The sequence below is a fragment of the Salmo salar genome, chromosome ssa09 (assembly GCF_905237065.1).
Source record: "Salmo salar chromosome ssa09, Ssal_v3.1, whole genome shotgun sequence".
Taxonomy (NCBI): Eukaryota; Metazoa; Chordata; class Actinopteri; order Salmoniformes; family Salmonidae; genus Salmo; species Salmo salar.
Window position 1 is genome coordinate 74,218,402 of NC_059450.1, and position 20,781 is coordinate 74,239,182.

The 20,781-nt window shown below is 43.5% G+C and overlaps 1 protein-coding gene across 2 annotated transcripts in view; it reads right to left on the bottom strand.

The window, feature by feature from the left end:
• LOC106611908 (Kv channel-interacting protein 1) overlaps positions 1-20,192 on the bottom strand; it is a 50,865-nt gene extending 30,673 nt beyond the window's left edge. Inside the window, exon 1 of one of the 2 annotated variants that reach the window (XM_045724006.1) lies at positions 19,990-20,192. In XM_045724006.1, coding sequence (XP_045579962.1) covers positions 19,990-20,077 — 88 coding nt within the window. In that variant the 5' untranslated portion in view covers positions 20,078-20,192. Of the gene's footprint in view, positions 1-106; positions 494-19,989 lie in introns of those variants that run through there. The other variant, XM_014212565.2, reaches the window with a different exon arrangement.
• Positions 20,193-20,781: the final 589 nt, after the last annotated feature.

Genomic DNA, 20,781 nt, shown 5'->3' on the forward strand with positions numbered 1-20,781 from the left:
GTATATAACAAAGTCTCTCACACACAGACATACAGTACTAACCCTGTAACACACAGTAAACTGAATCAGTCTCCTACTCTACTAGAATAAACAATGGAGGTCTTACCTTTCCGATAGGTCCGATCCTGCTTATTGCTCTGCATGGAAAAGGTCCCCATGACGAGCCCCATTTTTACAGCCACACAAAGAGTCTGTGTCTGCGATTGATTGAGTGTGTGTGCGTGCGTGCGTGCGTGCATGTGTGTGTCTTGTGTGCCTGTTGTTGTTAAGTTATGAATGTGAGGCTACTCCGTGTGCAAGCCAGTGGCATTCCTCTTCTGTCTGACTCCTACGCAGTTGTAATGTTGGTGTGTGCGAGAGCGTGTGTGTGTGCGAGAGTGTGTGTGCATGAGAGAGACCACATGCACTACGGCACTACCTTTGTCTGTATGGCAACACTGACACCCCTAGGTTTACATGAATCTCTCTCTCTCTCTCTCTCTCTCTCTCTCTCTCAATATCTCTCTGTCACAGCCATCTTGTCATTCTATTCATTCTTAATATACGTCTGTTACTCCCCCTCTTTTTCCCTCTCTCCGTCTCTTTGTCTGTCTCGTGGGGAGAGGGGGATCACACTATTGCTTATGGAACAGGAAGGAAGCAGACAGAATCTCACAGAGGAAAGCTGGAAGCTGGGAGGAGAGAGGAAAGAGGGATGCAGAGGGGAAAAAAGAGAAGGATTCAGCTTGATGAAAAGGAGAGTGATTAAGAGGATTTGACACTGGATAATGCAAAAAGCAGGGGAGTGAGAAACAGAGAGAGATGAGGTGAGAAAGGGGAGGGGCTCTGCTCCATCTCTATTGTTATTCTGCAGACACACGGTCTGTCTGTGTTCACTGGATGTTGCATTATCTCACACACTACTGGCTTGGCGAGTGTGTGTGTTTGTGTGTGTGTGTGTGTGTACATGTTTTACTACCTTATCAGGACCACAATGTCCTAACAATTCACCAGAGTGTGTGTGTGTGTGTGTGTGTCTGTGTGTACTGTGTGTGTACTGTGTGGAAGTGTTTAACTATGGGACCACTAGTGTTCTCCCACCCACACCCACCCATGGGACCACTAGTGTTCTCCCACCCACACCCCCCCATGGGACCACTAGTGTTCTCCCACCCACACCCACCCATGGGACCACTAGTGTTCTCCCACCCACACCACCCCATGGGACCACTAGTGTTCTCCCACCCACACCCCCCCATGGGACCACTAGTGTTCTCCCACCCACACCACCCCATGGGACCACTAGTGTTCTCCCACCCACACCCACCCATGGGACCACTAGTGTTCTCCCACCCACACCCCCCCATGGGACCACTAGTGTTCTCCCACCCACACCCCCCCATGGGACCACTAGTGTTCTCCCACCCACACCACCCCATGGGACCACTAGTGTTCTCCCACCCACACCCCCCCATGGGACCACTAGTGTTCTCCCACCCACACCCACCCATGGGACCACTAGTGTTCTCCCACCCACACCCCCCCATGGGACCACTAGTGTTCTCCCACCCACACCCACCCATGGGACCACTAGTGTCCTCGCAAATGTCGTCTGAAGTTACCCGGTAGCAGTTGGAAAAACAAACAGAAGTATATATAGAGACTGTTAAATTCCCAAAATAAGGGGTTAAAATGTAAAAAACATTCAAAAAATGCTATTATCCTGATCTTTCTTATATCTCTCACATATAGGACAGACACTTCAGGACAAACTTCCTATCTGTTGTTCCATGTAGTGAATCTCAATTTTATGGGCTAATAGCAGTAATGCCAAATAAAAATGCTAATCTAATAATTTTTGTATCTTTTTTTTATATACTTCAAGGGGTCATAAAATACAAAATCAAATAGAAAAATGGTATGACAATCTTAAAACAATTCCATATAGCTTGGTAGAACCCCCTTCCCCGGCTTAGACAGGGATTAGACTCTAATGGGTTAAAGGAGAGCTCCTCAGTGAGACCAAGCATAAAATGGCAGTAATACAGTCATTAGGGCAGCACTCTCATTAAACACACTGCTCCCTCAGCACAGGTAGTCAATCAGGACAGGGAGGAAGGGAGAGGAGGGAGAGGAGGGAGGGAGGGAGGTAGAAACTGGTGTGTAATGAAACGTGACATTTCCTTCTCTCTCCCTCTGCCCTCCTGGCTCAGTGAAAGTGATATGACAGCATTTTTAGATCTATCCTCATACAGAGGTGCAGCACACCCACACACTCTCTGTCACTCTCTCCATCTCCCTGGAATGCACAGGAGGGGAGTGAGGAATACAAAACAGTATGTCTGATCAGACATGCCAGGCAGGGCAGCAACAAACCTAAAGAGACATCACACCACCACTAGTGTTCACCACACATTCACCACCAGCCATTCACCACCAGTCATTCACCACCAGCCATTCAAAACCAGCCAATCACCACTAGCCATTCACCACCAGCCATTCACCACCAGCCATTCACCACCAGCCATTCACCACCAGCCATTTAAAACCAGCCATTCACCACCAGCCATTCAAAACCAGCCATTCACCACCAGCCATTCACCACCAGCCATTCAGCACCAGCCATTCAGCACCAGCCATTCACCACCAGCCATTCACCACCAGCCATTCAAAACCAGCCATTCAAAACCAGCCATTCAGCACCAGCAGCAACAGCCATTCACCACCAGCCATTCAAAACCAGCCATTCAAATCCAGTCATTCAGCACCAGCAGCACCAGACATTCAAAACCAGCCATTCACCACCAGCCATTCACCACCAGCCATTCACCACCAGCCATTCAAAACCAGCCATTCACCACCAGCCATTCAGCACCAGCCATTCAAAACCAGCCATTCAGCACCAGCAGCACCAGCCATTCAGCACCAGCCATTCACCACCAGCCATTCAAAACCAGCCATTCAAATCCAGCCATTCAGCACCAGCAGCACCAGACATTCAAAACCAGCCATTCAAAACCAGCCATTCACCACCAGCCATTCAGCACCAGCCATTCACCACCAGCCATTCAAAACCAGCCATTTAGCACCAGCAGCACCAGCCATTCACCACCAGCCATTCAAAACCAGCCATTCAAAACCAGCCATTCAGCACCAGCAGCACCAGACATTCAGCACCAGCCATTCAGCATCAGCCATTCAAAACCAGCCATTCAGCACCAGCAGCACCAGACATTCAGCACCAGTCATTCAAAACCAGCCATTCAAAACAGCCATTCAGCACCAGCAGCACCAGACATTCAGCACCAGCCATTCAGCATCAGCCATTCAAAACAAGCCATTCAAAACCAGCCATTCAGCACCAGCAGCACCAGCCATTCAGCACCAGCCATTCAAAACCAGCCATTCAGCACCAGCCATTCAGCACCAGCTCTAACACACATCAGACATCAGTGTCAGCACTGAGCTTTTAAAAACACTGACGTGGAGAGATAAAGCAGTGTGTTGCTGTTTTTTGCTCTCTCTGTTGCTTCCTGGCACTGAAATAGCAAACAGGAACAAAATGAAGTGGTCTTGTTCCCCTGCTAGTCCGTGTACCTGAACATGTCGAAAGCAGAGAAGCAATATACATGTTTTGTGTTCCTAATTGAGGACCGATAAAAAACTGTTTAGCACAGTGAAACACTAAGCCACTGTAGGGTAAGTGGAGAGCTGTTAGGTGAGTCTGATGAATTTGGATGGTGTAGTGTCTGTGACTGGGATGATGGAAACACCAACAGCAAGGTTGACAAATGACCAGAGCATTCACATATACTGTAGTAGTTCCTTTCTGTCATGTTTTACCACAGGGGTCCAAGAGTTACCCCGTGATCTCTTTCTAGGCAGGAAGACCAGACAAAACAGTGGTTAACCTGATATGAAGACAGGCCAACCTTAGATGGAGACGAGGAAAGTGAGAGAGGGAGAGAGAAAGAGACGAGAAAGAGAGACAGAAAGAGAGAGAGTCCAAGCTGAGACAGTGAATAATGCAAACACTTTGTGCGTTTGGGCTTTGGAGTTCCTCCATGGAACACTGTGTCTGTAGTACTGAAAAATGAAAGGAAGTACATATGAAGACTGTTAAGTGCCAAAAATAAGAGGTTAAAATACATTATCCTGGTATTTCTTATATCGCTCAGATATAGGACAGACACTTCAGAAAAGTATTAGATTAGCATTTATATTTGGCAGTACTGCTATTAGCCCATACAAACACATTGAATAACAGATTCACTACATGGAACAACAGATAGTCCCCCCCCAAAAAAATGGAAAGGAAGTTTGTTCTGAAGTGTCAGTACTATAGACACAGTGTTCAATAGAGGAACTTCAAAGCCCAAATGCTGTGACCATATTACCGCCATACCAGCGAGTCAAGAAGGCAGCGGTCACGAGTCTCCAAGCTCTGATGCTGCTGCTGGTCATTAATAGCATTCCAGACTCACTAACTGCCTGGTACTCAGCATTCTATTGTCCCTCTAATCACTCTGACATCAATGCAAATGTATTCGAAAATCGAATCAAACACTTCATGAGCTCATGTTGCGCAACATCTCTATAGGCGATGCAATTGCGGGTGAAAACAGGAGTGATGGCCACTAATAAAAAGTGGAGGATCCCATCGGCTTTCTATAGGCCTAATATATTTATTTCTCAACTTTCCTAATATTAAACACATTGCTTATATTTACAACAGGGGTATAGCCTACCTGGCTGGTATGAAAATTAACCACGGGAAAAGCGTCCTCCATTTGCTATTTAAGTGCATAGATGACATGTTTTTTTTCCAGCTTCCACTGGTTCGATACAGGTGCATGATAATGGTCTATTCTAAATAAAATAAAATGTCACACATATATTATTTAGTATATGTGTAACGCCCTGGCCATAGAGAGGGGTTTTTGTTCTTTATTTTGATTAGGCCAGGGTGTTACATTGGGTGGGCGTTCTATGTTCCTTTCTCTATGTTTTTGTATTTCTTTGTTTTGGGCCATGTGTGGCTCCCAATCAGGCACAGCTGAAGCTCGTTGTTGCTGATTGGGAGTCACACATAAGGAGCATGTTTTTCCTTTGGGTTTTGTGGGTAAATGTTTTCTGTTTAGTGTGTTCCTAACAGAACTGTTGCTAGTCGTTTTTTGGTTTCTTTTGTATAGTGTTCGTTGATCATTAAAACCTTTTATGATGAACACTAACTCCGCTGCACCTTGGTCTCTCTCTCACGACAGCCCTTACAATATGTATAGACAAGATTAAATCAAGAATACTCTGATGGGTGACAATATTAGCCTGTTACTTGTGAACTAAATATTATCACTTTTGAATGATGCCCATCATGAGAAACAGTGCATTTTTTTGGTAAGTTGTCCGAATCATAGTCGCACACCTCATGTAGCCTAGCCCATAGGCCTATATGTTTTAATAAGGTTTGTATCACAACTAAAGTGGCTGAATAACTTCTTAAAATTAAGCACATTAATCTTCTTTAAAAGGGGTATAGAGCCTTACTGGCATGTATAAGCAGTGTGTGAGTTTCAAGTTTGGGAAGATCATTTTCACCATTAAAATGCACCTTTACAATAAAAGCATTACATGCATAATTACATTTGCGGTCACTTTTGATAATGGTGTTTCTGCTAATGGAACATTCGTGCTTATAGCCTACTACCATGTGCGCATTGCTGCGCTTATAATGTGAAGAAATAGCCTAATAGTAATCAACATTTTAAGCTAAACGTTCTGATCTGTTGCGGCAGCCACATTGCATAAAAAAGTTTTTTTGACGCTAGTGGTTGTATCAATTTGAGATCTATCGCATCCCACAACTGTCCCAGACTATGTTTGGAATAATTATTTCTCGCGCAGAATAGAATAGGTCAACCTTTGTACTATGGGGAATAGTTGATTGACATAGGCTAGTGCTTTTGCTGTTCGTTAGGCCTACTCATCTTGTTGGCTGATGAAAAGTAAATGTGGACAGTTCTTCCAATATCTTCTATATGTACCTCGGAATTGGATAAGGACTCACGCAGTTGCATCACTGATGTGTCTGTCTTAACTTGTAGCCTGTGAGAAGACTGAGAGAAGCTTCGAATCGGCAGTACTCTCAGTGAGAAGGGCACAATGCAGCACTCCAGGCCGCAAAAGGCATTCATATTTTTAGGGTGCATTACGGCCACAAAAGGGATGCCTCCGTGAAATTCGAGGTATTATCAAGTCAGGGGCGGAAATCCCAGAGGGGACGGGGGGGACACGACCCCCCCATCCTGGGAAAAATATGATTTGTCCCCCCAATATATCACTGAAACATAACTATGTAATTTAAATAATATTAATAATACGCAATGAAAGCAATTGTACTGATTATAGACACTTAAAAGCGCGTTTTTAAGTTTCAAAAGATTGCGACCCCCCCACCCTTTGCCTCACAATGGTTTGATCCACTGCCAGTTCCTTAGTTGGCAAGGTAACAGAGGGGTCGTGTCTACTGTCTGAAAGGCACTCAATGAACGTAACTGACGTAAGGTTAATCCAGTCAATCGCGCACACACACTAGCTGAATATGCAGAGCTAGCGCGCAAATATTAACTATTAAGCTAGCTAGTACCTATTCCATTTATGTGGCATCGTCAAAGATGGAATCTTTGCTATCGTCAACTTATTCCAAGATCAGCACGCAGATGATGTAAGTTAGTGCTTCAAAGTCCCTGTGATAAGGTTAGCGATAAACTGAAGTCCAAACTGAACAGAACTACACTCTCTTCTACCATTGTCTTAAATATATTTAATGGTCTCGTTGCAAAAGCTAAATTGTCGCAAGGGAACTTTTATTTATTTATTTTATTTCACCTTTATTTAACCCGGGTAGCAAAGATTATAGCAAACACCACTGAAACTGAATTGGTGCTCGCTAGCTTTGCAAATTCAGCTATTGTTGGAAGCCAGCCAATATGAAACAAACTATTAAAATTACAAAAGGTTGCAGCATATGTTGTGTAAATGGTGAACTCATACAGCTGTCAACTCTTGTCATTTTAATCCGTTTCACATTTGCTAGTGTCATGACGTTGGCCCCCCCCCATAAATACCTTTCTCCCTTCCCCTCTCTGACCCTACTGAAGGACTTGAATAGCCTGTGTTAAATATAGAGAGTCTGGGAACATCAAACAAATGGGGAAAAGGAACCATATTTTGGTAATAAAACCAGTTGGAAATATGCTTGGGAACGTATGTCAGTTCGGTTGTCATCTGAGACATTATGACTGATGACAGGACGACATAAACTGTACCTGAGAAAGTATACACCCTCTAGTTATCAGAGTAACATGGAATTGTTATGCAATTGAAATGTTTGATATTGAAATTGTTTGTTAGGAGATTAAATGTAATTTTAGCTTCCAAATGAGAGATTTGGGTTTTCGTAAGGAAAGTGCCCTGCTTGATCAGTGGCCCACCCCTGTGAAGAGGAGGGGTTATAAACGATGAAACACATCCTTCCCCCTCTCCACTATATAAGCCTTTGACGAAAAGATAACCAGGTTGGTTCCAGTACGTGAGGTCTGCAGCCTCTACGTTAGAAGGACACACGTCAAGTACAGAACTAAGCCAACCTCAGCGTGAGCTTTGGTGGCGAATGGTATGAACTTTGAGCTTATTCACTACAGAAGTGATACTTCCTAGCCGTTGAGTTAGCAACGGCCGCTGTAGACGGGGGCTAGGAAAGGACGGACGACGGATCCAGTCTAACAGACGGACGAAGATACCACCACGTATCCAATTTACCACCAGAGACATTCTTCCGAGGACAGGAAGATCTGTTGGCCAACCCAGCCAGCATCTATGACCAATATACCGAAGCGCAGCTCAGAGTAAATATTTATTGCATTTTCCTTTTACAAATGGGCGATAATTTAGAATGCATAAGATAATGTATTTACGATAGCATAGCTGCTGTTTCTTTGTTCCTAAATCTTCCCGCTCTTTCATTCAAGCCCAACCCCCTTTCCTTTGTGTAACCAGCTTTCATACATGTTCCGTCCACCGGGATGTTTCTGTATGACATCATTTTATTCTGTGTATATGTAATTCTGTGTGATTAGTTTAGGTATTTAGTAAATAAATAATTAAACCCAATTTGGTATTGCTGATTCAACTTGTTAGCCAGGGTTCGTGAAGATAGCCAAGAATTTACAACTTTCATTATGAGACTGAAAATAAGATAAGGGTTAATATTGACTGCTATCGATGTAAAATATTACTAAGTATTTTAAGAGTTTATTCGGAAGATAACGGCTCTATAAACGTTCTTCCGTGGTGCCCCGACTTTCTAGTTAATTACATTTACATGATTAGCTTAATCAGGTAATATTAATTACAGAGAAAGGATTTTATAGGTTAGCATGTCATATCACTTAATCCGGCATAGCCAAAGACACGACACTAGCTACCTTTTAGATCGAAGCCCAAATAGAATGATAGAAGATGATAGAAGCCCATCTCCTACTGTAAATAACCTACACACTGTGTGTGTGTGTAGCCAGCCAGCCAGCCAGAAAAATGGCAGAAAAATAAAAGACGGACATCAGAGTATTTTTCAATACACCAAAACGCATAGTAAGAACCCTAGTAGCCTAATATCTCAAAGACTAGTTGATAAAATGTTCATAAGAAAGAAATGAAATTCTAATGGAAATGTTTCACAATGATGTCATTAGGCAGAGCAGGCAACAGATGGCACACAGACAGCAGAGTTGGGGACAGATATGCAGGGGCAGACTGGCAGAGACAGGGAGTCTCAGGTAAGTTTGTTGAGTCTTTGTTTGGCAACATTATGAAAGGTTCTCAATTTTTTTGACTTGTAAAATAGGGACATAATTGGAAAATGCCATGGATACCCCCACTCTCAACTTAAACTGGTGACTGAACTAAGATTTGTTAAAGGCAATGGTATTGCTGTTGTGATTAGTTGTGTAGTTTTGGGTACCGGTAGTTAGGAGTACGGCAAACACCTTATTTCTTTGGTTCCTCAATATACATTTACCATATTACAATGTAGGCTATGTGTTACAGCACTACTTTTGGTGTCCCCCTCTGGAATTGCTCTTGAGAAAATTTCATGTAATTGTCCCCTCCAAAGTTGATATCAGATTTTCATCCCCTGTATCAAGTGCTTGTCAAATTGTGAATGAGACACTATTGGAGTGTGTACAGTCTGTGCAAAAAACAAAGAGCTCACGCCTTTCAAGCAACTTTTTTCAAATCATCATTTGAGTCTCATCATGCAGCCATATAATGTATTAAAAATCTAAACATACTATAAAATAATATAAAATACTGCCACGGAATTACAAGCAAATCTTATCTGCTAAATGAATTAGTGTAGCCCACAGCCATTTGGCATAGCCACATCAGGACCTAACATAAGGACAATTCAGAGTATGCTCTTCTGTTCTTCTGAAATAGACTACATTTTCTTCATATTATGTTTCTTTAGACCTGTCTTCAATAAATAATGATTTATTGTGAAGGTGTAGGCTATTTTACATGGATTTATTAGACTTTTAAAATGGCTTGTAGGCTATGTGTGGAAGCCAGGAGGTGCTAAATGTGTTTATGTTAATTAACGGTCAATTACCGTGAGACCAACAGTTATTTGCTTGACAATCACCGGCTGATGAAAATTTCTTGACTGACACAGTGTTAGTACTGATGAACAGAGTTGAAGACACAGAGTTCTACAAACATCTGTTAAGTTTGGCAGTTCTGCCACATAGTTCCACCATGTCACAGTCCAGTCCTGGAGTCAGAACAAAGCCAACAGAGGGTCCCCTTGCAGGCAGGCAGCCATTTTTCATCTGGGATTAAATATTTACTGTTCCATATACACCATATGAGTGTTTTACACACACTAGTTTCTTCCTCCCTCTCTTTGTCTCCACATTGAATACAACAGCACAGCCACCTCTCCTTGACTTTGTGGAAGGGCAGAGGCGGTTGAATGATGGCATTATTCTGTACATTTTTTATTAGGCACTCTTGAAGAACACCTAAAGCAGAGGACCAAGGAGTGAGGAAGGACCTTGTGAAATTGTTTAATCTATTAATCGGTGTCAATAACGGTTTGGCTGAAATCGCTTTATCAGTAAGTCTTTTGGTGTAAAACACGTAAGGGGGGGGGTTGCATCCATGGACCATAGGTAAGGTTTGAATGTATTGGATTTTTTCTGTTTAGACCAATTTGACAAACTGCTTTGAATAAATTATCCATCAACATTAAAGAGAATGACTTCTATTTTCTCAATATGAATCAGGGGACTTCTATCGCCATCTGCTGTTCACTAGAGGGACATGCCATAGTGACAGGACAGTTGAGATGAGGGTTGAATGGTGGGAACCCGGTTAACAAGATTTCCCAACCGAAACCACTCCCTTTTCCTGGGATAAATAACTGTTTTAAAACAGCCTATCACTGTGATTGCCGAAAACTTCAGAACTAGTGTGACTACAAATACAAAGTTGCCAATGTCTTTGCAATTGTTAGAAACAAGCAAAAGAGCATACCACTGCATTCTACTGCTAGCTTGCTTCTGAAGCTAAGCAGGGTTGGTCCTGGTCAGTCCCTGGATGGGAGACCAGGTGGTGTTGGAGGGCTAGTGGGAGGCATCCTTTCCTCTGGTCTAAAAATAAAGATCCCAGGGCAGTGATTAGGGACATTGCCCTGTGTAGGGTGCTGTCTTTCAGATGGGACATTAAACGGGCGTCCTGACTCTCCGTGGTCACTAATGATCCCATGGCACTTATTGTAAGAGTAGGGGTGTTAACCCCGGTGTCCTGGCTAAATTCACAACCTGGCCCTCATACCATCATGGCCACCTAATCATCCCAAGCTTACAATTGGCTCATTAATCTCCTGTAACCATTCCCCAGGTTCTTGCTGTAAATGAGAATGTGTTCTCAGTCAACTTACCTGGTAAAATGAATATAAATGTGGCTCAAAATAAAACTACCTATTCAAAACAATTTGATGTTAATTGAGTTGTATTTAGCTTTTTTGTACACTACGGTCTGTAACATGTGTGCAAATGATGTGTCAAATCTAGGTTTAGTGAATTATTATAGGGTGAGAATTAGAAAAAGCCTCCTCAATACAATATTTGTAGCCATGGGTGATATATCATAGGAGTTGATCCGTCGTCAGTATTGTGGAATAATTCTAATGTTAAGGTAAGATTTGAAAGGGCTGATCTGATAGCAGTGCTGCCTGCCTTTCTTTCGATCCTATCAGTGTTGTTGACACATGCCTCAATAATGCACTTATAGAGCCTTCTCTTTGAATCGTGTTTTGGGGAACGCATACATCTTGGCATGAAATGGTTTTGATGGATGAACAAGTTGTGGGTGTGTCAAGGCTTGGCCCCTCACTGGTCAATCAGAATCAAATCAAATCAAATGTTATTTGTCACGTGCGCCGAATACAACAGGTATTCCGTACAGTGAAATGCTTACTTACAGGCTCTAACCAACAATGTAGTTAAGTAAAAATAGATAAGTCAAAAATAAGAAATAAAAGTAACATAATTAAAGCAGCAGTAAAATAACAATAGTGAGGATACATCCAGGGGTTACCGGTACAGAGTCAATGTGTGGGGGCACCGGTTAGTTAAGGTAACTGAGGTAATATGTACATGTAGGTAGAGTTAAAGTGACTATGAAAAGATAATAAACAGAGAATAGCAGCAGCGTAAAATAGAGGGGGGGGCAATGCAAATAGTCTGGGTAGCCATTTGATTAGCTGTTCTGGAGTGTTATGGTTTGGGGGTAGAAGCTGTTAAGAAGCATTTTTGACCTAGACTTGGCGCTCCGGTACCGCTTGCCGTGCGGTAGCTGAGAGAACAGTCTATGACTAGGGTGGCTGGAGTCTTTGACCATTTTTAGGGCCTTCCTCTGACACCGCCTGGTATAGAGAAAGGTGCTCAGATGGGAGGCGTAGAAATATTCCGCAGTCAAAATTCATGCCATAACCGACTGAATTACCACTAAAAACAGCTTTTGGTTGGTCTTAAATACCCCTACCAGCACTGCCTGAAATTAGCACTTTGGATCATGTGTTTAAGGACACGACTCAAATATTTCCACCCCTGCCATCTGAGTACCTACGTGCTGATGTTAGACAGGTAAAGTACTGGTAAATTGACACTAGCGCCACCTTACAGCCAGCCAGAAACAGAGCCCATTGAGTGCGTCTGAAAGTGGGTGTTGCAAAAGAAGTGGGGGGATCACATCAATGGGTGGATCAACAGCGATGGGTGTAACATCAGCCTTCCATTATTAGTTAGACCGGCCATAGCCAGGTGCCTCGCAGGTCAGCTTAATGTTTACATTGCAGGTTAGGAGAACTCATGTAGCAGGTTAAGAGAACTCATGTAGCAGGTTAGGAGAACTCATGTAGCAGGTTAAGAGAACTCATGTAGCAGGTAGCAGGTTAAGAGAACTCATGTAGCAGGTTAAGAGAACTCATGTAGCAGGTTAAGAGAACTCATGTAGCAGGTTAAGATAACTAATGTAGGAGGTTAAGAGAACTAATGTAGGAGGTTAAGAGAACTCATGTAGCAGGTTAAGAGAACTCATGTTGCAGGTTAGGAGAATTAACATGGCAGGTTAGATGAATTAGCGTGGCAGGTTAGGAGAACTAACGTAGGTAGCCGGTTAGGAGAATTAACGCAGTAGGTTAAGAGAATGAGGTTAAGGTTAGGAAAAAAAGTTAGGGTTATGCTTAGCTAAAATGCTACAGTTGTCAACAATCGACTTCCATGCAGCCCAATCAGCTATGCAAAACAGTCTTGACTGGCAACAAATTTTCCCAATTAGCTTCCCATACACCCACTTCTGTCGATCCTTCCACTTCTGTTGACACCCCCACTTTCAGACACAGTTACCTACGACCGGCCCTGAACGTTAAAGCGCATCTCTTGCAGTACGGTTTTGGAAACATAAGGAACATCTCACTGGGCACACACTGGTTGAATCAACGTTGTTTCCACATCATTTCAATTAAATTACGTTGAACCAACGTGGAATAGACGTTTAATTGACGTCTCTGCCCAGTAGGGAATCTTTCATATCAGCGAGAAATAATAATTTAAAAAAAGGTTATATTACTACACACATTTATAGGGTTAAGGTTCCCACACAGCCATTTCTCCATGTTACAGTGCTTGTTTACGGATAACAGATGGAAGACAGAGCAGACTACCTGTGCTAATTAGCTATCTGCATCTCAGAACACCTGTGTGTAAACGGAAGGCAGACGCCACAAACATGTTGTCACTGAAAAATACTGTCGGCTGTGTTAATACTGGTTAAAACCTGTTAAAACAGTCTACAGTATGTGGAAATATTTTGATGCGATATGAAAGCAGAGGTCCCCCACAAGTTATTCCTTATTTATCCACATATGTCGCACGAGCAGGACTTTTATTTTGACATGAGGTAAACAGGGAGGGAGTGGGTCTACAACAGACCCACGTTTGGAAAGTCTGTTTAATAGGATGATCCTTGACGTTTTGACTCAAATCCCCCCGTCATAATGACTAACCGTCCTGCCCACCTGCACTGTAAGTTGAAATGGAATTGTATTTAACTCCTGGCTTCCCCCGGACTGTTTTTGTGCCACCCGGTACAATAGAAAGCAACGCTAAAAGCACCTGACTAATGCTGCTCTAAGTGGTGAAGCCATAAATATCCAACAAGTGTCATAATAACCAAAACTAAATGGGGTTTCTACAGACATAAACATCTATTTTCCGAATAACATTCTTTACATTTCATACATAATTCAACACATTTTCTTTCCCAACAAAATGGCTCTTACAAGATGAAAGAGAGGAAATGGCTCTTACAAGATGAAAGAGAGGAAATGGCTCTTACAAGATGAAAGAGAGGAAATGGCTCTTACAAGATGAAAGAGAGGAAATGGCTCTTACAAGATGAAAGAGAGGAAATGGCTCTTACAGGATGAAAGATAGGAAATGGCTCTTACAAGATGAAAGATATGAAATGGCTCTTACAAGATGAAAGAAAGGAAATGGCTCTTACAAGATGAAAGAGAGGAAATGGCTCTTACAAGATGAAAGAGAGGAAATGGCTCTTACAAGATGAAAGATATGAAATGGCTCTTACAAGATGAAAGAGAGGAAATGGCTCTTACAAGATGAAAGAGAGGAAATGGCTCTTACAAGATGAAAGAGAGGAAATGGCTCTTACAAGATGAAAGAGAGGAAATGGCTCTTACAAGATGAAAGAGAGGAAATGGCTCTTACAAGATGAAAGATATGAAATGGCTCTTACAAGATGAAAGATAGGAAATGGCTCTTACAAGATGAAAGATAGGAAATGGCTCTTACAAGATGAAAGATATGAAATGGCTCTTACAAGATGAAAGAGAGGAAATGGCTCTTACAAGATGAAAGATAGGAAATGGCTCTTACAAGATGAAAGAGAGGAAATGGCTCTTACAAGATGAAAGAGAGGAAATGGCTCTTACAAGATGAAAGATAGGAAATGGCTCTTACAAGATGAAAGAGAGGAAATGGCTCTTACAAGATGAAAGATAGGAAATGGCTCTTACAAGATGAAAGAGAGGAAATGGCTCTTACAAGATGCGAGGAAATGGCCAAGAAGTATTAAAGGTCTGTTCTTATGTACTATTACAAATAATATAAAGCACTTTGCAGATACTTTTATCCGAAACGACTTGTTAGTGACAGAATACTCAACATATATTTTAGTTGTTAATTTCTAGTTTGAAACTATGGGAGATGATTCTCAATTGACTCCTCCTTCCCCACTCCTCTGTGACCCAGAAACCAATAAGTGGTCAGGTGCTTGAGGAGAGTGTCAATTCGTTAGTGGCGAGAAGTGTCCTCCTCTTGCACAGGATACTGAAGTCCATTCTGTGTGGAAGAGTTTTGAAATCTGCCACACCCCCTTTGAATCAGCTGTTGTTTACTCAGAGGAGAAAAGCATGCAAACGTTTAAAAACAATATGATGCTTATCCTTTTCTTTATAACATGTCTTGCACAACTAACTAAATTAGTTTGAATCACTTTACACATTTATTAGGATCCACCCCTATAAATGTCATTTGCCTGATGACACACGAGTGGAGAAGAGAGGCGATAGGAGTTGAGCAGAACCAATTGAGATTCTCCCAATGACTGTAAGCAATGTTGAGTGTGAACCTCAGCCCAATAGTAAACCAAAGAGGGAAGCAGGTCCTCTAGTGCAGTGGTTCCCAAACTGTGGGGCGTGCCCCCTAAAGGAACAGTCCGGCTTTAAACCTACTCTTAAAAGTTGTAATAGTAGAATGCACAAGGTGCAATTTCTAAATTGGGTAGTGCATCATCAGTTCCTCTTGTCATGTCAGTCATTGCATAACTTAAAGAGCCATGTATAACTTATCAGATATGTCCACATCAACTAGCCCATGTCAGCTAATGTTTTTCTATTTCAGTTTTTTGCCCATAGATATTGTTGTAATTTTTTTGTCACTCAAATATCCCATGAATACACACTAGACATAGCAAAATGTATAGAATTGCAAGAAAATGTGTTTAAAAAATGCAACATTTTCTTTGCAACCCATGACAAAATGTGTAGAATTGCAGGAAAGAAGCTTTAAACCTGCAGAATTCTCTCCACCAACAAGAGGGGTGTGAACAGTTTGTTTCATGAACAGTGCTTGTGCACATAGAAATAGACGTGTCGCGTGCGCAGGGGGACGCGGGATGCCCCCCAAAGCTGGAAGTGGGGCCCAGGTGAAAAGGTTTGGGAACCCCTGCTCCAGTGGGCATGAAAGGAACGGACAGAGCTACACTGCTACCAGCAGAGGTCAGTGTTACTCTGTCAGTGACTCCTCCGTGAGCCAAAGCCCAGACAGACCGGATTCACTGATTTCTCTCCACCATTTTAACTGAAATTGGAAGCAATGGGCACTTTCTACCCAAGCATAAAACTCTAATTGGAAAGCAATGTGCAGTAAAAACAAATTCTAATCAATGCATTCTGAAAATATTTAGACCCCTTGAATTTTCCACATTTTGTTACATTACAGCCTTATTCTAAAATGTATTAAATCATTTTTCCCTTCATCAATCTATACATAATACCCCATATTGACAAAGCAAAAACAGGTAAAAAATGTTTTTTGCACATTTAAAAAACAGAAATACCTTATTTAAATAAATATTCAAACCCTTTGCTATGAGACTCGAAATTGAGCTCAGATGCATCCTGTTTCCATTGATCATCTTTGATATGTTTCTACAACTTGACTGGAATCCACCTGTGGTAAATTAAATTGATTGGACATGATTTGGAAAGGCACACACCTGTCTATATAAGGTCCCACAGTCAGAGCAAAAACCAAGCCATGAGGTTGAAGGAATTGTCCTTAGAGCACCGAGACAGGATTGTGTCGAGGCACAGATCTGGGGAAGAGTACCAAAAAATGTCTGTAGCATTGAAGTTCCTCAAGAACACAGTGACCTCCATCATTCTTAAATGTAAGATGTTTGGAACCACCAAGACTCTTCCTAGAGCTGGCCACCCGGAAAACTGAGCAATCGGGGGAGAAGAACCTTAGTCAGGGAGGTGACCAAGAACCCGGTGGTCACTCTGACAGAGCTCCAGAGTTCCTCTGTGGAGATGGGAGAACCTTTCAGAAGGACAACCATCTCTGCAGCACTCCACCAATCAGCCCTTTATTGTAGAGTGGCCAGATGGAAGCCACTCCTCAGTAAAAGGCACATGACAGCCCATTTTAAGTTTTCCAAAAGGCACCTAAAGACTCTCAGACCATGAGAAACAAGATTCTTTGGTCTGATGAAACCAAGATTGAACTCTTTGGCCTGAATGCCAAGTGTCACGTCTGGAGGAAACCTGGCACCATCCCTAAGGTGAAGCATGGTGGAGGCAGCATCATGCTGTGGGGATGGTTTTCAGCAGCAGGGACTGGGAAACTAGTCAGGATCGAGGGAAAGATAAACGGAGCAAAGTACAGAGAGATCCTTGATGAAAACCTGCTCCAGAGAGCTCAGGACCTCAGACTGGGGTGAAGGTTTACCTTCCAATGACCCTAAGCACACAGCCAAGACAATGCAGGAGTGGCTTCGGGACAAGTCTCTGAATGTCCTTGAGTGGCCCAGCCAGAGCTCGGACTTGAACCCGATCGAACATCTCTAGAGAACTGCAAATAGCTGTGCAGCAATGCTCCCCATCCAACCTGACAGAGCTTGAGAGGATCTGCAGAGAAGAATCGGAGAAACTCCCCAAATACAGATGTGTCAAGCTTGTAGCGTCATACCCAAGAAGACTCTAGGCTGTAATTACTGCCGGAGGTGCTTCAGCAAAGTACTGAGTAAAGGGTCTGAATACTTATGCAATAAGTGATATTTCAGTTTTACATTTTTTAGACATTTGCACACAAAAAACTGTTTTTGCTGTGTCATTATGGGGTATTGTGTGTAGATTGATGAGGGGGAAAAACAATTTAATCCATTTTAGAATAAGGTTGTAACATAACAAAATGTGGGAAAAGTCAAGGGGTCTGAATACTTTCCGAATGCACTGTACATACAAAAACAAAATGTTCAGATTCTAACGACTGTGTGTGTGTGTTTGTGTCTTGGCCATAGCCTTTATGACCATTGTGTAATCTGATGTTCTAGATGTAGCTCTCGTTCCCTGTGGAGCACTGAGACTCTGAGACTCTGAGACTCTGAGACTCTGAGACACTGAGACACTGAGACTCTGAGACTCTGAGACTCTGAGACTCTGAGACACTGAGACACTGAGACTCTGAGACTCTGAGACTCTGAGACTCTGAGACACTGAGACACTGAGACTCTGAGACTCTGAGACTCTGAGACACTGATTGTAACACTTGCCCGTGCCTGCAATTTTCAGGCCCTACCCTACCCAGGCCCGATTGCTTCTGCCAAATTTAAGGCCCTGCCCGAAACCCGAAATCATAAATAACTTCCTCCATTAGTAAATCAATTAGCTGGTCCTCTCTGTCTATCACTCTCTAACTGCATGCAGCTCGCTCTGCATGAGCTCTGCTCATTGGCGGCTCTGAGTCTGCGAGTAGCCATGGCAATGGCTCCGCTTAGGCTGCTCTGCTCAATGACGAGACACGAGAGAGCAGTTAGCTGTTAGCTACATTTGTCACTTTAAACTCTATACATGATGATTTTCTATGAAAGAATCTCTCCAGTCTTATATTTGACGAGGTTGAAGCACTTCTGACACCATGTTAGGATCTTAGTCAGATATGACTGTACTGCGCAGCAGAGCACGAGTAAATGGCTCAGCTTCAAAATGTTACTGATCAACTTAGTGATACCCGAGCCCTGCTCGTACCCTAGTTATTGATGAAAAACCAGGCCCTACCCCGAAGTATAATGTCGGGGCCCCTCGGGCTTGAGTCTGGTAGCAGAGCTCTATCCCCTAATGACATCACCCGTTTACCCCCTCTACAGAGCCGGCTCTAACACTAGTGTGTGCGTGTGTTGGTTTGTGTGCGTGCGCTGTATATCCTCCAGTCTCATAATGTACTGTACTCTACTGTACTGTACTGTACTCTACTGTTCTCTGATCTACTGTACTGTACTCTACTGTACTGTACTCTACTGTACTATGTACTCTACTGTACTCTACTGTACTGTATTTGAGATTCAGCTAATTTTGTTTAATCCTGCCCTGCTATCCTCCAGCAATAAAGGCAATATAATGAAATCATGAATCACACACACACACACACACACACACACACACACACACACACACACACACACACAGTAGAAAACAATGAATTCACAACAGTAAAGCTTTTCCTCCTATATTGAGAGCTTCTCCCTGTTTTTCCCAGCCAGTGCGTTGCCACGCCGACACGTTATTACACACATTCATCACACTGTAAAACACATTCTGCTCTCAATCAAGTTTATCACTCCTCTATTACCACACCCTTCCTCCCTCCCTGCCTCCCTGCATCCCTCCCTGCATCTCTCCCTCCCTGCCTACCTGCCTCCCTGCCTCCCTCCCTCCCTCCCTGCACCCCTCCCTTCCTTCCTTCTTGCCTGCTTGCCTCCCTGCCTCCCTGCCTGCCTGCATCCCTCCCTCCCTGCCTCCTTGCCTCCTTGCCTCCTTGCCTCCTTGCCTCCCTGCCTCCCTGCCTCCCTGCATCGCTCCCTCCCTCCCTCCCTCCCTACCTGCCTGGCTGCCTGCCTGCCTGCCTCCCTCCCTCCCTCCCTCCCTCCCTCCCTGCCTCCTTGCCTCCTTGCCTCCTTGCCTCCTTGCCTCCCTGCCTCCCTGCCTCCCTGCCTCCCTGCCTCCCTGCCTCCCTGCCTGGCTGCCTGCCTGCCTGGCTGCCTCCCTCCCTCCCTCCCTCCCTCCCTCCCTCCCTCCCTGTCCCTTTCACTTGCCTCGTTTATACAAGAATCATTCTGCCAGAGATAGGGGGAGGACGGAGGAATAGTGGGAGAGAAGGAAAAGGTAAAAGAGAAGAGGATAAAGTCAGATAGTGACACAAACAAAGAGAAATTAATAGAGAGAGAGAGAGAGAGAAAGAGAGAGAGGAGGAAAGGGAGATACATTGTGTTGGACACTTAGGTCTAGCTTTGTAACTTACGTGTTGGTTCAATAGTTTAGACAGAGCTTTAGATGAGTAGCCATGCAAACTCTATAAAACTGACACAAGCACAATGTCATGTACTGATATGGTGAGGTTCCTACAACGCATACAGCTCCACAACAGACACTCAAACCCACAGAGAGCAAATCGAACCCTATAGCTACGTACTCCTACACAGTTCACACTCATTCTGCTTTATACTGTATAAACAGTATATTCACACGCCCATGCTCAAATTTGTCCTTGGACGCACACACTCACACAACGCCCAGTGACGTACCTTTGTTGAGAGTCCCTGTGACTAGTTTGTGCAGGGACAGTACACATTTCACTAATCCCTGTTTACAGCGCTTAGCACAGCCTGCCATCCTGACTCCAAGCTGGGCCAAAGCAGGCCAAGACAGACCCAAGGGTGCCAATGTGGTCTGGAGCTGGAGGTGCAGTCTATGGCACTAGCCTGAGTCAGATGTCTAAGGAGTTGAGAAGATACGCAGTATTAAAGGAGGACCTCTCCTGAATCTCTCTTCCTGGGCTGAAAAAAAACTGTGATCTCACCCTCTGTTTCCCAACCTCTGTTTCCCAATCTCTCCCTCCCTCCATCACATACCCCTCCTCTTTCCCCCTAAATATGTCAAATTCTCTGTCTCAAAGAAAGCGAGGGAGAGAGAGAGCGAGGGAGAGAGAGAGCGAGGGAGAGAGTCAGAATATCACAGATTTAAAAAAAAAAATAAGCTCTGATGTTAAAATCCAACTTTTGACAATCATACATCTTCTTCTCCCCAAATGACTCCAAACTTCAAGAGGAAACCTTGAATAGACAGTCCAGTGTGCTCTGAGTGTCCGAACATATCCTGCTTTATTTTAGTCCTCTTTCTTCCATGCTCTCTTTCACCATTTCTCTCTTCCTCTGAATTAACAGAGTGGTAATCCACCTATGGCACCACTACCGGTGGGCAGCTCCCAACAATGCAGGGCAACGCACCCTTTCGCTTTCTCTCTTTGTCTCTCTTCCTCTCTCTCTCTCTCTCTCTCTTTCTCTCTCTCCTCCCTCTTCCTCTACCCCTCACACACA